General features: G+C 38.1%; 1 protein-coding gene across 6 annotated transcripts; it reads right to left on the reverse strand.

Moving 5' to 3' along the window:
• Positions 1–1,019: 1,019 nt before the first annotated feature.
• Positions 1,020–18,601, reverse strand: LOC103043193 (SLAIN motif-containing protein 1-like). 6 transcript variants are annotated; one of them, XM_049479660.1, is made up of 10 exons: positions 18,059–18,601; positions 14,352–14,488; positions 8,892–9,044; positions 8,602–8,721; positions 7,189–7,338; positions 5,856–6,212; positions 4,646–4,657; positions 3,824–3,973; positions 2,666–2,948; positions 1,020–2,135 (listed from the first exon to the last, which is right to left on the reverse strand). In XM_049479660.1, the coding sequence occupies exons 1-10, from the start codon at positions 18,463–18,465 to the stop codon at positions 2,060–2,062; spliced, it is 1,845 nt and encodes a 614-aa protein (XP_049335617.1). In that variant the 5' UTR covers positions 18,466–18,601; the 3' UTR covers positions 1,020–2,059. The 6 variants fall into 6 exon arrangements, with proteins under 6 accessions (XP_049335617.1, XP_049335619.1, XP_049335618.1 ...); XM_049479662.1 differs by lacking the exon at positions 8,602–8,721 and having other exon boundaries at positions 18,059–18,600; XM_049479661.1 differs by lacking the exon at positions 4,646–4,657 and having other exon boundaries at positions 18,059–18,600.
• Between the last annotated feature and the right edge of the window lie 342 nt (positions 18,602–18,943).

Here is an 18,943-nt window from a genome sequence, read left to right on the forward strand (position 1 = left end):
CTGCCTGCAGTATTACGTCTAAAGAGAGAATCTATATCAATCAATCAGCCTTTATTTTTTTATTTGGGAAAAACGTAAAAAGCAGAAAACACACTTTATAAATTAAATTATAGTTTATCAATGTTTGTTATTTTTTATACTGGAAAATTTGTCTAATTCTTCTCAACACGGAATATAATTAAATATAGTTATCATACAATATAGTTTTCCAAGCTTTTAAACTCCAGTTGTAAACCTTTTAACTAACCCTCTAACCCTCTAACAAGGTGAGTCAAAAATTACTTGCCTTCATTTCCTATATTATTTCATGAATTAAATATTCCAAATATATATTAAATATCTTGTTTTTGTCCTGCTCAAGAAACATGCCTCGTATAACAAGTCATAAAAAAAACAAATAATTATACATTTCTTAAAGCTCTATATATTCTGAATTTTTGTGGCTACAAAGATTCATATGTAGATGATATTCAAGTATCATTAAATATCTTGTTTTTGATTACCACTGAATTATTGGCTAGCTGTTGACATTCTGTTTCTGTAGCTAAATTTACTGTTACTTAGCAAATTACAATGATAGGATATTCATCAAAGTAGTTTATTTTTGAACCACTAAAATCCATATTGTGATAACAGCCATTTAAATGTTTTTTTTTCTTTGTATAATTGTTTGTATGCAGTTTGTGGTAGACCTTTCGTATTATTACATTATTTTTAATGATGGTTTTATATACAATCTGTGTATAAAAGTCAGAATATTGGTAAGTGAATGTTATTTACAAATCTACATAGGTTTTCAATTTTTGTTTCTACTGGATATTTGAAACCGTTATAATATATAAAACATTACCATTTATTTTGTTTAAGTAGTGGGTGGCAGTGAATGGCGATACCTGGCAAGATCTGTCCATGTAAACAGAAAAACTACTCTCAAACACATCTACACTCACTGAAGGCCTCACAGGTGAGGTCAGTGCAACGTTCTTGAGCACACTGTATATTAGTGAATGACTCCAGTAAACAGTTAATATAAAAAACTTTATTTTCGTCTTACACACATACTTTTTAAAAGCATTATAAAGTGAAATAAACAAAAAAGTATTGTGATACATTACCCAGTGCAATGTGCAAACATGAATACTTTCAAATGTGTTTTATACATTAAGAACACAGGAAGGAAGATTTGTACAGTGCTACATCTGTGGCTGTCCAAGTTAACCCTTAATCCAGTGACTCATATTCAGTGATTAAAAAACAAAACAAAAAACAAAAAACACAATAACAGTGCAATACCAAACAATGAAAACAATAATAATTATTATTATTATAACAAAACATGAGTTAAATTAAAACACCTTTACAGTCTTTTCAATAACGAGTTATTATATAGAATCAAAATGTTGTCTTCCAGTCTGAATATGCTGTAGACCTGTTTTCTAAAGTGAATTTAAAAAAGATCAGTACTCTAACTAGCTAACATCATTATTCTTTTTTAATTCCTGCATACAATGAAATCATTGGTTAAAATCAATTACAAAAAATGAGGAGTTATATTGCAGTAGTTTTTTTTTGCCAGATTTGTTTAGCAGCATGTTTGGCGTTTCTCCTTTTGGAAAAAAAAAACACCAACAGAGAAGTTATTATTTTAAAAGGCGAAAGAAATGAACTGATGTCTATTTATTGGCAGTGCGCTACCTCTCGTGTTTTATTTTTTTAAATACATTGTCAGTGGTTAGCTCTGTATTCTGTCATGTTAAACACTCATATAAAAGTCTCAGTTCTAGAACGGTCAATCGTCCGCAGGTCAGAAAGTAAAAAAAGAAATAAAACAGGATTTAGTTTTTTTGCATACAGATCTTGAGAAACAAGCGGAACAGAGGGAATCTGTCAATCTTCAGGATTAAACCTGTTATGCATTCACACCTATAAATATCTCATACGTTCATTATTATTTTCTTTCCCTCCAAGAACACTTAGTGATGCAGTGCAGCCCCATCCAGCAGGGCACGTCTTCGTCTCCCCTGTCTGTTCCGTTGTCCTGCGCAACACCTTCCACCCTTCAGTAACAGCCATCGCGCCAGTTTGCGTCCCGTAGGGCACTGAGGGTTGCCAGGCTCTTTGGTGGCATCAGCATACTAAATAAAGAGAGGAGAGGAAGGGAGGGCAAGAGAGAGCGAGAGAATACTAAATGAGGCAGTGTGCACTTTTCATGTATCACTTAAAAGTATGGTTAGATAGATAGATAGATAGATAGATAGATAGATAGATAGATAGATAGATACTTTATTGATCCCCGGGGGGAAATTCTTGGTTGGTTGATTAGATTGTTTGACTGGGGTTTACTGCCTATACTGCCTTCCATATTAATAATAGACAGTGTCTTGAAAAAGTATGATAAGTATGTGAACCTTTTTGAATTTCATGGTTTTCATATTAAACATTTTTATTTGTTCTTAATAAAAACCTGCAAGATTATATATTCTTTTGTGTTATTAGTTTAGAGACATTATATTTGTCAATAACCTTGACTTGCATGAAGATCAGATCACATTTTATACAAATTTATGCAGAAAACCTTTTCCTGTCACAGAAGAAAAAGAGAATACAGAAAAAAAACATTGAATAAGAATGTTAGTTTCAAAAGTTTGACTAAAGTCCTCCATACCTTCTCACAGGTTGAGTGAGCTTGCTCCGAGGAGTGGAGCTGGTCCCTATAAATGAAGCAGGGCGTGGCAGGCCACTGCGGCCGGGCGTCTGAGTGCCGCCTCCTTTGCTGGGCAGGGGAATGCCGCTGCTTGGCAGGGACTGTAAACTGGCGGATGTAGTCATGGTGGAGGGCCCTTTAATTGTGGGGCTCACATACGCAGTGGCCTTGAGCGGTTGGCGTGTAGACAATGGGAAGTTTCCGACACTCTGGACCCGGTTCTGGAGCTGCCCTGGAGAAGGAACTGAACAGAGAACACGGGTATTAAAAATTCTGCATCTCAATCATTTAGTAGATCCAAAAGTTCAAATATTACATTATTAAACCCTCATAGCACTTTACCAAAGATGAAACAGGGCTTAGTTTTTCAATATAAACTGCTCTCCAAATTAAACTTTTAAAATAACAAATACAATAAAAAAATATATATTTAAAAGTGAGACAATAGGACATTTTACTAAAGTAACAAATGTAAAGTATTATTTATGTATTTCATTTTATTCTTTTCTTTTAGACTTATTTTTACATATTCTTATAAAAAAAATGAAAATGTGAAAGCTCCCCAACAAATTCAAAAAATAGAATATAATCGAAAAGTTACTTTATTTCAGTAATTCAGTTCAAAATGTGAAACTCATATAATATATATATGTATTACACTATTACACATCTATTTGATGCGTTTATTTCTTTCATTGTTAATGATAAGGGTTACAGCCAATGAAACCTCAAAATTTACTGATGATCAGTGATGGTTTGGAGAGACATGTCTGTCATCTGCTGGTGTTGATCCACTGTGTTTTATTATCAAGTCTAAAGTCAGTGCAGTTTTGTTTTCCCACAAAATCTTACAGCACTTCATATCTTACAGCTTCCCTCTGCTGATAACAACTTTTATGAAGATGTGGATTTCATTTTCCAGCAGGACTTGGCACACTGCCCACACTGCCAAAAGTGGCCAAAACCAGTTGGGGTTTTAATGGCTGTAAGGCAAAATCATCAACTATAATTACTGACTAACTAAACTAACTAAAATAAATTTTAATGATATTCTAACTTTTTGAGATGCACTAGTATATCATGCTATAGAGGGTTAAACAAATTATAATAAAGACTTACTGGAGGACTGTAGTCTCGCAAGACCACTAGATGAGTCAAAGCTTTGGCTGTTCCGGATGGATGTTGGAGAACCTGTGTGATTGGCAGGAGTTGGTACACTCGGCATGCTGGGAGCCCTCACCAGGTTGGGCATGCTCCTCCGCAATTTATCTAGAGCATGACATCACAGTCTGTTAGCTTAGCACTTAGGGATTATATGTAGGCATTGAAAACCCAACGTTCAAAAAGCCACATTCATTCACAAAACCGTGCACATTCACCATGAGTCTGTACTCATACTCAGATCATTTACTAATATCAAACCCAAAATAATGAATTAAATTTATTTAAATATTAAAATATGACAATTTGATCATATTTATCAGCAAAAATACCAAAAATAGGTTAGGTAGTATGTTTGTCTTTAAGAAGAATGACAATTTTAAATTTCTAACATGGAAAAAGGCTCCCAATACCCTTACAAAAAACACAAGGTCCCAGCAGATTAACTCCACTCACTCTGACTCAGTCATCACCAGCCTACACACTCCACAAGGAACAGGACAAGCCAATAAAAGCTTATAGTGCTGCAAGAGGCTTAGAGGCTGGTAAGCAGATGTCTGGCAAGCATAGCCACAGCCATAAATTACAGGGTAAGTACTGTATAAGCTACTGTCCAGTCAGTACATATAATTCTGTATATTTATTTACATTAGACTCGTATGTTAAGCATGAGCAGTTAAAGCTAGCTCAGCTGGGAGGCAGCGATTAAAATATTTTGAGGGTTTTACTTGGTTTATAGCAATTATTCCATAAATATTTGCCAAAAATTTGACCACTTACTCTCATGATCCACTGGATTCCAAACAGGATCCCCAAAGATTGCACAAGATTACACACCAAATACATAATACATACAGAGAAGGGGAAATACGCACAATACACAGAGATAAAAAACAAAAACAACCAAATTAAAAAATAACTTCAGTGAATCTTTCCTCTCCCCCCACCACACAGTATGTCTCCAATTAGGCCACACTTTTCAAAGAACTCTTAAAAAAAAAAAAAAAAAAAAAACATTAAGCTTTTAAGCTTAAGCATTCAGCTGCATGTCATTTCTCTAACATCTCAGAAATTAGCAAATCTGATAAGCAGGGAGATGTAAACCCTGCTGAACTCTGATCAACAAGACCACAAATAGCCCAATAAATTAGAGCTGAAACACCATAAAACTGCCCTCTTGCAGTCGTAAAGTTTCAGAACCCCTTTATGCCTTTTAGGCCTCGTCATGTTTATTGCCAACACACACAGAGAGCATGGGCTCCAATAAAGCAGGGAAACGCTATAAAAAAAGAAGGTACTTCCGTCCTGTACGTTTCACATACTGAAATGTAGTTAAAAAGAGAGACAGTTAAAACGCAAGTTAACCTACAATCAAACCTAATCCTTGTTAGATGTGTTTTGAACATGTTTAGATGTTTAAAACATTAAAAGAGGTCATATAACATGCTTTTTTATTATTTTAAAACACAAATCAGTGATTGTTTTGCTTAATTATTTTAAACTATTTAAATACATTAATTTTTATGCTGTACAATAATCATATTTTGTTTATTATCAAGATAAACACATTGAAAAAGCTGCAATAGCCCCATGAATAACTCAAATTAAACTGAATTACCCACATAACTTGCCTAAAGCAACAGGGAGAGCATAGGAAGGTGTATGAGTTTGTTTAAAGCAATGAACAGACAGAAGTGCTCCCTTTAACCTCTGAGCTGTTAGAGGATACACACAGGGAATTCGACCGTCATAAACTATTAGTGAGTAATCAAGCTCAGAGAAACTGTTTAACAGCTAGCTGGAAGTCTGTTAGCATCGCAGCTAACCCACTAACACCCAGCCCCTTCGGTAAGGTAATATTGAAAGTCAAAATAAATGGCTTAATCTTTTGGATTATGAATTATGGCTCAATCTATTGGTGATAAGTCACCCTAAATTAAAAAAAAAAAAAAAATTTATATTGATTTAAGTTCAGAGAGTTTTGTCTCACCTGGGCAGGTCCGGAGGCTGGGCTGCTCGGGTGTGGAGGTGAGGGTGCTCAGGCTGGCTGGGGTTTGGTAGGGGAGGGTTGGGGGGGTTGTGGGAGTGGAGGGGGTGCTCCGTCGCCAGTCCCTGATGCTGGTGAAGGTGTGTGAATGAGGAAGACCACGCTGTAAGGGTCCAGCCCGGGTCAAACGGGGCTGTGGAGGAGGCAGCTGACCATAATCTTCATCATCATCTTCATCATCATCATCATCGTCCTTCTCTAAATGGGACTCGCCCCGCTGCCCGAACTGAAAGGAGAAGCTGGAACTGCGCCTTGTTTTCGCAGAGGAAGCTGAAGTTGTGGCATAATCCTGACGCAGACCTTAAGATAAATATTAAAGTGCAGAGTAGAGCATGAGCACAATTTCTAATTAATTAGTTCATTTTTAGCATTTGAACATTTCAAATATCAAAGAATTCACAATATTCACACATAATCTAGTAACAGTATTCAAACTATTTTTCTTGCCCTGGAAGGGAACAATATATTGCCTTGTTTACAGTATCACAATATATTGTAATTAAGATTTAACATATTAAATCTTAACCCCTGTATCATGATCATGTATCGCATTTCCAAGTTGTTGTCAATATATAGCTATATTAATATCCATAAAAAAATTCTAAGCAGTGAAATCTTCAATTTTGGTTTTTAATGCATTTTTAACATCTGCCTGTGGAGATTTGCTATCACAGCCCTACTACATGTCTTCCAAACTGCCAATATGCAACCATATGTATCTAGACATTTTTTTTATTATTTATATAACTTAGATTTTTGTATAAATGTTTTGCCTCCAATTCACATGAAAATGCAGATTTTGTTCACCTGAAATCTGAGATTTTCCAAAAAGTTGGAGATTTTTTTTGTGAGGATATTTCAGATATTCAGACAAATTTAATACATGTAAAATCTGTTTTATTACAAGTGTATAATTTTCTATTTAAATTTAGAATCTGTACTTATACATAGGGAGTAGCGTGTAGTTCAGGGTGTCTCTATTTTTTCCATTTTTTTATGTTGTGTTGATTTCAAAATTGCTATCATTTTATTTGATGACAATTAATGGCACTATATAGGATTTTGGAGAATGGCTCTAACCTTTATCCTCCCAAATTCATGTACATTGTGGGTTAGCTAAAGACTGAGTACAAACACAAGCTTTTTTCCAGACTGCAAAGAGGACGGAGAGCTAGCAAACTGTGCCTAAATATTTGTTGAATTTTACAAAAAAGTGTATTGGACTGTATTCCTATACAGCATGATTTGCCTGCTATAGAATGGACATAAAACTTACTCTCCTCCTGAAGGCGAGCCATCACTTGCACGTCAGTGAGGTCCTCCAGTTTGTATCCCAGAGCAATGGAGTCATCCTCCAGTTCTGACGCACTCAACTCACTGTCCAGAGACGACTGGGGGCTGAAAGGAGTGCGCCGCAGACTACGACCTGCAAAACAACAGCTAGGCTGAACTCCCACTGAATAACTAAATCTAAACACAGCACAAGAAGTAAGGACATTTGTGTTTGGTAGATTATTTCTTTGCTGAAACAATGCTTCTTGCCAATAATTCTTATACAGAATGTTTTTCATTGCCAAAATTTCAGCACATACTTAGCTCTGCTACTCATCCCACACATGCAACAAAGCAATCCAGACTGTTCTCATCATACCTAGCTCCCCAATGGTGGAACAAACTGACTACTAACATCCCGAGCAGGAGCCTCCCTCGCTGTCTTTAGACCGAGCTCTTTACTGTAGAGAACACCTACTCTCCTAACACCTCTAACAAACTACCTACTTCTAACCTCATTTCCTTCTTCCTGCTCCTTTCCTCCTCTATCCAACTATTCTCTTTCAGCCTTCTAAAATGTTTTTGCCCTGGACTTCTGTCCTCTATTGCTTTTTTTATTATTATTCATTTCTAATTTTTATTAAATTTATATCCCATTTTCCTCCGTTACATGTGACGTCAGCCAACGCCTCTATTTGAACTGCTGCTTATGCAGCATTGCCGAGTAGCATCACAGAGCTAACACTCGGAGGAAAGCGTAGCGATTCAGTTCTGATACATAAGCTCACAGACGCAGCCTTGTGCTGATCGACATCACCCTAGGAGTGATGAGGGGAAAAAGCGCCTACCCACCCAGAGAGAGCAAGGCCAACCAATTGTGCTCTCTCAGGACTCCGGCAGCTGATGGCAAGCTGCATGAACGGGTTTCAAATTAATGGCAGGGCTTAGCACTCGGGACCACTCAGAGGCCCCTATGTCTGCTAAATACAGTGTAATGTAATATAATGTAATTTAAAATATTTATTGGCACAAAGCATTGTTACACCAAAGAAATAATCTACCAAACACACATTTCCGTACTTTTTGTGCTGTGTTCATGTTAGCATGTTAGCTATGTTAAAAGCCAAATGTTCTGAAGCGCATTTCATGACAAAGCAGAACTGTTTACAGGCACTGGATGAGAAAAAAGCCGCTGCCACTGCAGAAGATTAAACAGCCTCACATCCACCCTCACATCCACCTCTCAAACAGCAAAACACACTGAACACGAGAGAACAGCAAAAGCCAACGGCAGACGGCCTTACTTGCTACGACACATGGCAAATGACCGGCATGAGTGTCACCATAGTGAGCGTCACTATGGAGAGGGTCACCATGGAGAGGTGGTGATGGATTATGGGATGGCAGCGCTGCTTACTGCGGCTGGTTGGGTGATAGAGGAAAGTGGGAGTTCTCTCTGCTAGAGGAGAGCGGTCCTTTCCGAATGGGGTCAGGGTCGAAAGGAGAGAGGGATGGAGGGATGAGGGAACAGATGAGGCTGGACAGAGGAGGAGAGAGAGAGAGACAGAGAGATGCAAACAGGAAGAGTTTACACTGAAGAAGACACACTCTAACTCAATCAATATTCTCCACTTCAGGTTACTCTAGGTCACGTGACATCACAGCATATTACTGTAAGTAACGCACGGTCTGTGTGCTGAGGAGTACCTGTTCTCTCATAGGAGCTAGGAGCTGGAGTGCAGCAGGATTTAGAGGCGGTGGAGGAGGTGCAGATCGGGGAGACTCCAACTACACGGCTGTGAGGGAAAGCAGGAGAGGACGGGGAGGAGGAGGAGGAGAATACACCCCTCCATCTACTCGCTAAAGAAGACAAAAACAGGCAGAACAAAGCAGAAAGAGGGTTATTACAATTAATTAGATTGTAATCTATTTAAAAATAGATTAAAAAGGTACCTTCAATAAAACAGCAAGAATTATTTGAAAAAAAAAAAAACTACTACCAATTCACAAATTCCAAATATACTCACTTAGAGAATTTATTTGCTGAAAGTAAAACATTTGTCAAAACAACAATAAAGATGCAGTGCTTTTAGACCTCAAATAACACAAAGCAATAATTTTATATTCATATTCAACAAAAATACTAATGTGTTTAATACTCAAGAAGAGTTTGGTGGAATAACCCTGATTTTGTCACAGCTTTCATGCGTCTTGGCATGTTCTCCTCCACCAGTCTTACACACTGCTTTTGTGTGACCTTATGCCACTACTTCATGCAGTTCAACTTTGTTTGATGGCTTGTGATCATCCATCTTGCTCTTGATTACATTGGTAACATATTTAACATAAAAGCAGTCTGAAGTAGCCACTGCTCTGGACACTATTCATAAAGTAGTGCTAACCCAGCATTCCAAAACTGCTGGTGCAGAAATTCTAACACAATTGAAGAATAAGGTGTATAAAAATGATGTAGAGGATACTTTTGGAAAGTTTACCTTGGTAAGAGTTTGTTAACAATTAGAAATGCCTCTATAATGCACTCAGTCATTTTTCCCAGTTTAAAAAAGACTAAGAGGACGGGAAGCATATTTGGACAAGTCATGCTTAAATTAGCTTAATGTGTAAACATGGTTTATATCTTTGCACCTTTATAAATCATTAGTGTGTTTTTTAAACCAGCATTACTGCAAGGAGTTTGTGCATCTAAAAGAGGGGGTTTGACCAAAGGGGGCATCAGAACAAACAGGAGCATTCTGTGGGTTATGTAAGACCAGAGAAAAGACCATCTTTGTGAAGAACCACCTCACAACATCCCATCTAGTGCCATCTGAAGGCCTCAGAACAGGCATTGATAAGGAGCCAGAGTACACATCTGTTCCCTCAGGCGCTGAAAACAAAGCAGCATTCAGGCTCTAAAACCAGGAAGCATGTGCGTCTCAAACAAGTCATTTATATAAGGGCCACTGACCAGGAGCATAACACCTTCATAAACACGCTCTTATATGTCATATAACGTCTAATTAAATTATACACTTACATCACTTTCATGGAATGAAAATGTGTCACATTAAGCGACACTAGTAAGGATGTCTCCATGTTTCCCTTCTAATGAGGAAGCGTCTAAGTAAATAAAACTGTAATTCCTAAAAATATATTTTCTTTCAAAGTAAAATGAGCGCTGGATATTAATCTACACAGATTTCTCTCCTGAAAACTGTTTATTTGGGTGAGTAAAGTCCTTTTGTTTATTTACAGTAAACTTAGAGGGTGAGTTTTCAGTGAAATTTCTCTAGCACTAAGGCTGGGTGCAGCAGCATTAGCATTGGCCGCTAGCGGGACATAAATGCCGTCCGATTGTACTACACTGAGGAACCCTGAGTTTTCTGGTAAACCCAGGGTGCTATTAGGTAGCAGTTCTTGCCAAGTAGCTTATTTTAACATGACAATCACACAAACTACAGCACTGCGGATAGCGGCTAATGCTAATGCTGCTGCACCCTGCCTTAGTGCTGGAGAAACTTTACTTGAAACTCACCCTTATAACGCTGTACTTTAGTTGAGTGTCTTTACTGCTCCTTAATACTTGTCTGGTAGATAAGATACATATGGTGAACTGTCAAAACTGAATTAATCACTGGCAAATGCTTTTTCTGTGACACATCTTTAATAAAAAAGCATTTTCAAAAAAGATTTAAACCAGTAGAAAGGGAAATACTGACATTGTGAAGCCTTTTAAAGACATCACACTCATTTTTATTGTATGCTGAGAATACCTTTAGATTAATTTCTGTGCTTTATGTAATTTATTCACTAACAAACTAAACAAGGCAACATCCAGCATTCCTGCAGTAAAGAGAGTAAAAAGAGCTGTATCTGATTCATGTTGTTTCATTATAATATGTAGGAACCTGTCAATGGATAGAGAACAGTATCAGCCACTTGGCCTCAAGAGTCAATTCCTTTGATGTAAACAGTTTCCATGGTTACCGTTTCCAGCCTCTCAGTCCTGAATATAGCATCACGCTAAAGAGTGGGCCAGACAACAGGGGGTCTCTTCGCTATGGTAACTACAGTAAACCACGGCCACACGAAGCTGAAGCTGAAACTGTCATGATCACAGAAACACGTGGCCGACACAATCGCCATCCTGAAAACTTCAGCATGTTCAGCAGACAGAGTCAGCCTCCTGATACCTGATTAGAGCCTTAATCCCTATTAATGCATTACAACCTTCCCCCAGAGTCAGCGCACCCCGCCACACTCATTCACTCTTTACGAGGGCACGGGCCAGACAAAGGACCGGACAATTCATCAAGACAATTATTGAAACAGACATTTACAAGCTCTAACTGGTGTAATCCTGCTTATTATTTATTAAGTGTGTGTTCAAGTACTGTCCGTTTGAAAACACACTACTACGTGTGCAGTCTTGTGACTCCAGTGCTTACACGTTTGATGTCAAATTGCTAAAAAATAAAGTATAACAGCCAAAACAGACCTAAATACAGCACAACGATGAGGCACATTCTGAAAGAAGACTAGACTGGATGCTGCATTAAGCATTCCAAGGCAAAATTGGTAATATATCATCATGCAGTGTCTGTGCTATGTTCTGCATTGATGAAATGTACTTTGCTTTTCAGAATAAACCACAGTTAAAACACTGTGGCAGTTTCAGCACAGTATTATGCATTATAGAGCTCAGACTGTCCTCCAATGTTCATTGTACTGCGCTGAAGGATGTACTCTCAAAAGGGATATCTGGTTACTGGTGTTAAAAGTCTTTATAATTCTTCCTCAGTTTAACTTCCTCAGTTTAACAGAATCTATAAAAGAACATGAGAGTTTAAGTAAGGGGCGATAAAACATTTAGCAAACAGAGAAGATTTCCACACTGGCTTTAATGGGCTGTGGCATCTTGTAATCTTATGCAACGCTGCATTATCTAGCAATTTTTAGATCATATGCTTTGCAGCTCATGGTAAATGTAGCAGTGCTATCTTCTGACCCATCATTACTAATCCAAAATGATTTTTTAAAATTAATTTTAAGATTATACCCTAATGACTGATCAAAAAACGACCAAAGATATTTTTTAATGTAAATGTTCACAGCATACATTACATAACATACTGCGCATATTGCAGTATTCTAGTGTCACAATACTTTGAATAATAACCATACTACACTTCAGAATATTACAAAATTAAAAAAAGATGCCTCAGGCTAACAAAAAACCTGTCATAAAATCCTAGCTTTGAGCTTTAAAAACGGCACCTTGTTTCCAGCACATGCTCTATATATGATGCAATACGAGGTAAAAGATGAACAGGTGTATGTAAGACCGAACACAGAGCATGTGTAGGCTTGAGCCTGCTGGTCATTGCAGAAATATTTGTATTGTGTTAAAATGTATTGATTTAATCATACTCTATTTTTTTGTGTGAATAAATTACCTGAAAATTCAGGTACGCTGGATTTCCTCAAACATTCCCACCTATCCGTCACCTCCTAACAGGCCATGCTTTGATCATTCATGTTGGCTTGCTATGAGCATGCTAGAGCTCCAGAGTTTGACCTCACTCACAAGATAACACCTCACAACTACAGGTTTAGGTCTTCCCAAGCCATCCCCTTAGGTAACATTTCATGATCAGTTTACACGCTGCTATTCCATGATTTTGTGGGTGGTACTCAGGTCAATGCAGCATTCTTAAGCTTCATAGGACAAAAGAGCAAAAGTGATGGGACACATTAAAAGTTCCTGCCTGTCCCAGGACATATGGCACGCCAGTGTAGTTTAAATCTAGGCTACGTTTCCTCTTTTAGTTGAAGAAAAGAACTGGCAGACTTTTCCCGCTAATCCAGTGAAATGTGGAGACACCTCAAGCTGTGAGCTCTCCTCGTGTCTTGAGGTCAGGAAGTGCACAGTATCACCAGCATCCTCATTAACCTACTGTCACTATCAGACCTGTGTGTATAAAATCCTAACAAGGGTAAAAAAGTGAAAATTTAATTAGCAAATTTAAAGCAAACCCTGACTCCTAAGACATGTAAAATAGGCTATAAATATATTTGAATAAAAAAAATGTTTTTACAGCACATCACCAATGGCATTATTCAAGCATCTTCAGCTATAGTGTGTAACATTACCCATTAAACTGTTTATACATTTTTTTTGTACTCTAATTTCCAGGAAGACTTTCTACAAGATTTTATTTTCCTGGAGCTCCGGTAGAACTTATGACTTCTTCTGTTCAAATATAAATGAAACCTTGCTTCACACCTAAAACTAGCAGAGTAGTAGAGTAAGCACTTGCTATGGTATTAGAGGTGGTTGCTATGGTGTTGTTAGGTGGTGGATAAGGTGGTCATGATACCTGCTTTTATTTGGACGATATATTGTCAAAGAAAATATTTTAAGACCATATTATGGCAATTTCATTATCACATGATAATATTATAATGCAGGTATACCCTTTTATTTTATAAAATTCATATCTGGGTTTGGAATATAAAAACATAAAATCCCATAATATAAGTAAAACATAAATAAAATAAAAATGCTGTTATAAACAAAACTGATGCAATATTATTTATTTTAAGGGTTTTTTTCAGTAAGAAAATCTTAACTGGCAATATTGAAGCTAAAATAAAAAAAAGATTCATGTCCATATATTGACACATATGATAAATTCAACTGATATAAATGTAATTATTGTGACAAGCTTAGAGGTGCCCAGATTTTTGCTGAGGTTTTGCTAAGTGGTTAATGTGTGGGTATGTGGGTACTACTGTGTTGCTAAGTGGTTTGTGTGGTATCCCAGGTGGTTGCTATGGTGTTGCTAAATAGATACTAGACGGGTGCTACAGTTTTGTTTTTCCTCAGACGACAGGGATTGGGCCTGGTCCAAGTCTAGACTTAATCCCTGTCTGGGAAACCGGTCCACAGTGTGGCAAGGTGGCTGCTATGGTATTTCAGGATGTTGCCTTGATGTTGTTTAGATGTTAAGTTATTTATACTCTTGTAGAACATCTCTCTTCCCCTGTTCATATCATGATTTTTGAGGCAAACAAAAAGAGTCTTGTTCCAGACTCAAAAAACAATGCACAAAGATAAATTCTGTCCAGATGTTTTAATCCAAACCTGTGTTTTTCACAGCCTACCTGAGTCAAGTCTCTGACACAGTGACCGTCTGACTGTCTCCGATTCGGGCTGGAGATGGTCCAGCGCATGCCTGCACCACTGCAGGGGGGACTGACCTCCACTAGACCACAAGCATGGCTTTGAGGATGTATACAACCTAGAGAGAGAACATAAGAAATGGTCCTAAGCAACGACCAAACACACATTATTGTGGAGGTTTTTTTAAATAACACTCGTTCCCCAGCTCCACAGAAATCAAATGCAGACTAAGAGAAGAAATAGCACGTTTGAAAGTGAAGCCAGTGCTGAACACAGGCTTGACTCAGCTCAGAGGCTCCTCCATTATTAGTGTGCCAGATCTTCAGACGGCTTCGTGATCCGGCACATTTTTAGAAGTCGGCTAATCTCTGGCTGTGTGTCTGTCCTTTCATGACATGCCACATGACACGCCACCACTTGTCATACATTTAATGAGGCATTTTTTTTACTTTAGCTGAGATGAGAATATTGTAAAAGGTTAAGATTCATCCTTAAATTCTATATAATTAAATCCTTAAGTGATAAACAAAGTCATTTAGCTGACTCAGTGGTGGTGACTGGCTCTTAGCCTTTAAAGACCTACATTACAGACACATTTTACACAATATAGTTATATTAGTGCATCTAAAAAAAAATTATATCATTAAAAAGATACTTTATTGCAGTAATTCAGTTCAAAATGTGAAACTCATGTATTATATAGATGTATTACACACAGAGTGATCTATTTTACCCAAGTCAGTATTTTAGAAAATTGTAATATTATATTATATATTATATAAGACCAATTGGCACTTTTGGCAGTGTGGGCAGTGTGCCAAATACTGCTGGAAAATGAAATCCGCCTCTCCTTAAAAGTTGTCAGCAAAGGAAACACACTACAGGCTGTATTTACTACAGCCTTATTTTTTACATAATTTTTACTACATGGGATAAAGTGTCTGTTTAAAATAATCAAAAAGAAACGAAGATCAGTCTTGTGTTTTTCTTCCTGCGGTACCAAAACATATAAATCTGTAACCCCTACTGAGAAACACTATGTTAGTCTTCTCATTCAAATGCAAATTCTGCTTAAGTAAAAGAAGGGTGTAAATTAGGTCCAACTAAGAAACACTAAGCAGTTTCCTGTTTATTCCCCACAATTCACATTCACCAGCATTCTTGTGCGAGTCCAGTGTGCAAAAGGCAGCTGCTGCCTTCTTAGAAGAAGGAGCTTGTGTTAATTTTGTCCTCAATCTTTCATTATATGTGTATCAGTAACAACAGAGAGCGGCACATCCCAGTACCTTGTGACAGTGGCTTTAGGAAGGGGACATTAAAAGTAATAAGTGAGTAAGAGAAAGCATTGGAAATGGGAAAAAAGTTTCGATGCTAGGCTAAAAGCTACCCTTAGACAGCATCGAACAGCATTTCAAATAGCAGTTTTTCAGACTAATCACTGCCTGAGTTTACAGTGCTTTACAGTTTTTACAGTGGATATTTGTCCTGGATGCCCAGTATGTCCAGTAAGTTTTCCAAAAAGTAAAACTGCAGTTTATGTATCTAATTATGAGATTATTTGCATTTACACCAAATTATAGTATCAGACCAATAGGAATGGGCGGGGCTACACATCATACTGCAACCAACAAGCAAGCAGAGGCGCTAAATTTGTGGTTGCTTTATTTTAAGAGAGTAACCGGACCAATCACAATGAAAGTGGAACTACCAGTGAAGATTTCTATTGGTTAGATTCCATACTTAATGCATCTCTTTGCCATTGCTGTACAATAGGTTTTATTTCAAGCTGCATTTTCACTGCTCTGGTGTGTAAAGCACTGCAACGAATCTCATTTACTTTCAATTGGAAGAAGTTGTCATGGTGAAAAGGTCAAAAAGGTACATATATAGCATACAACAAAATATTCTTTTTTTAAATATTACATTTAAAAAAATGATTTAATAAAATCAAACATGTACAGGTTTATTAAGTTAAATTTTTGTTTTGTTTTCTTATTAACAAAGTAACATCCACCAAATCTGACGATACTGTGAGTGAGATACTATGAGGTGTCCTAAATCAGACATCAGTTTTGAACATACATTAGCAAGACAAAACAAACCTCACTCAGCCATATCAGTCATACAACATTAATATCAATGTCTAAAATCAAGGTGGGTTTCCTCCTCAGCAGAGACTGCACCTAATGGAGTGACTTGATGCTGCCACCACAGTTTACTTATTGTCACAAACTCATAGGATCTGGTTTAAGCTTATGTGCTTGACTGTCAAAAGACTAAGAGAGAATGGAAATACTGTGCCTCTCTATATGAAGACATGTTCCATGACCTGAAACGAAAACAGATAATAGCCGGGAGGCAGAGTGGGGTGCTGGGGGTGGATGCATGTCAAATTTTCTGCATGAGTGATTGGGGTTTGAAAAGTGACTCGATTATCATCTTCTTTGCTGCCCATTCTCATTCATCTGACAAGTAGGGCGGCTGGTAAACGTGGGCATTCTAGGTATGGTATCATAACGACCACTTAGACAAAGATTTAGCAGACAACGATTAGACAAAGAAGGGGCTCTGTGTGCTCCTGCTAATTTAATCAGTAAAATGACTGATTAAAGGGATAAGCCACTGTATAAGAATTGGTTCTTCTCACAGAGTGCAGCTCTTGGACTCGGCCTAGTTAAGTCAAGCTAAGCAAACAGTCTACTCTTCTTTAATTAAAGTAGAAAATGAATTAAAACAGGGGGGTGGAATGGGAATGGAAGAGATGTACAATGTATGATGGGGGAGTAGTAAGTAACAGGATATTTATGCTCATTCAATACAGTACGAACCAAACAAAGAACAGGCTCTTTGGCAGAATTCAGTCTGTAAAATGGCTGATAAAAGTGGAAGCCAAAGAGAAGAAGTCTCAAAATATCAGACTGTCAGAGCTGACAGTCAGTCCACAGAGATCTGGTCTTGTTTTATAATTATTATGACTGCTAAACTGAATGCACTAATGATGATATAGTGTATAGGGAATAGTGGGAATAGTGGTAACAGTACTGGAGGGACATGAATGCAGTGGAGCTAGCTAGATTAATCCTTTATGGCAAAGTGTTGCTTTTAGGCAAAAAAACAAGTACAATCCAATACCTTATATGTCTTATCTATTTATCCTTAAATATAATGCTACAAGGCATATCTACGTCCAATATAATGAGGTGGGTCATAAATTAAACTATGTAGGCTATATGTGCAATAATATGTAAAAACAAATTATGCTTACTATATTTTCTTACTATATTTTTCTTGTTGTAAACTTACAAAAGCAGTGTGTTTATATGTGTTGCCTCGTGCATTTAGACCACTTTTGTTATATTAATCATGATGAAGCAGAGTTTCTGTAGACTTTCCCCTACCTTTTTGGTGATTTTTGGTGATTATAAGCTTGTTAACAAAAGTGAAAATCTAAATTTATGTTTGCTTTATCTACAAGAACTCCAATGCTTTAAAAATTTATATTTTCCTCCCTAAAAAATATAATTTATGCACAAAGGGCTTTAACACCCAGCTAGTGCAAACAGCAACTGTTGCCAGTCCTCTTTATTGTGGCTTTGGAACACCAATGTTTTGGGACACACACACATATACGTATATAAATAAATATATACAAAATACATGACAAATGCATGGGTGTAATTTAACCTACCAGGTCTCATCAGACTCAGGCTGGTGACACTGAAACATGGACTCCAGGTCCAGTATCTCCACCTCATCCAGCACCGTGGGCTCCGGCGGCACGGGCGCCTCGGTCCCCGCCTCCTCCGCAGTGTCAGCGACTGAGTGCGGCTGGAAATACGGGAAGGGCTCCTCGGGCCCGCAGCACGGGGACAGGGCGGTGTGCACGGACAGCGCGGGAACCGGGCAGGGCGAGAACAGGGACAGCGGCTGGGGCAGGGACCGCGGGCTGGCGAGCGCGCGCGTCCTCAGCTGCTCGTTCTGCCGCTCGAGCTTCCTCACGAGCTCCTGCAGCTTCTTCACCTCTATCTCCGCGTTCACGGCGGCGCCGCAGCCTCTGTCCGCCGCTATCCGGGGCTTCAACACGGCGGCATCCATGGAGTGAGAGGAACTATCCAAACAGTGAATTAACGGAGCTGAAGCGGCGGTAAAACACTGCGCTGGACGGCCTCGCACCGTTCACCGCTCACCCGCCGCCTTCGCCGTGATTTCAGGCGGCGCGTGTAGCCAACTGCCACCGTAGCCACGCCCATGGCGCTGAACGCGGCTCGTCCAATCAAAGCTGCTGAGTGGCAGAGGCCCCGCCCATCACCTCACCTCTGACCGTCGCGACCTCTAGAGGCGAGGTGAAGAACTGCGGTCAGAGCACCAGGTATTCGTATAGGCGTATTTAGAGATGTATAAAGTAGTTAATTATATTAGAAAAAATACTTTTGTAAAAATCGAAATGTTCTTTAAGCCTTACTCTTAAATATAATTATTAAAGTATTTAACATCTTTTGTACTTAAGCACTTAAGCAAGTGTACATTTTATTGTAAAATGTAGCACTGAAGTCTATATGTCTATAGCGTAACT

This window comes from Astyanax mexicanus, chromosome 5 (assembly GCF_023375975.1).
Source record: "Astyanax mexicanus isolate ESR-SI-001 chromosome 5, AstMex3_surface, whole genome shotgun sequence".
NCBI classification, from domain to species: Eukaryota; Metazoa; Chordata; class Actinopteri; order Characiformes; family Acestrorhamphidae; genus Astyanax; species Astyanax mexicanus.

Bases quoted from the DNA above. Each gene is read 5' to 3' on its own strand.
- LOC103043193 (XM_049479660.1), bottom strand. From the start codon at position 18,465: ATGGATGCCGCCGTGTTGAAGCCCCGGATAGCGGCGGACAGAGGCTGC. The intron at 9,045-14,351 runs GTAGGCTGTGAA...TGTCTTCTTTAG, and splicing joins GTGTCAGAGACTTGACTCAG to CGAGTAGATGGAGGGGTGTA. The intron at 8,722-8,891 runs GTACTCCTCAGC...TCCTCTGTCCAG, and splicing joins TAGCTCCTATGAGAGAACAG to CCTCATCTGTTCCCTCATCC.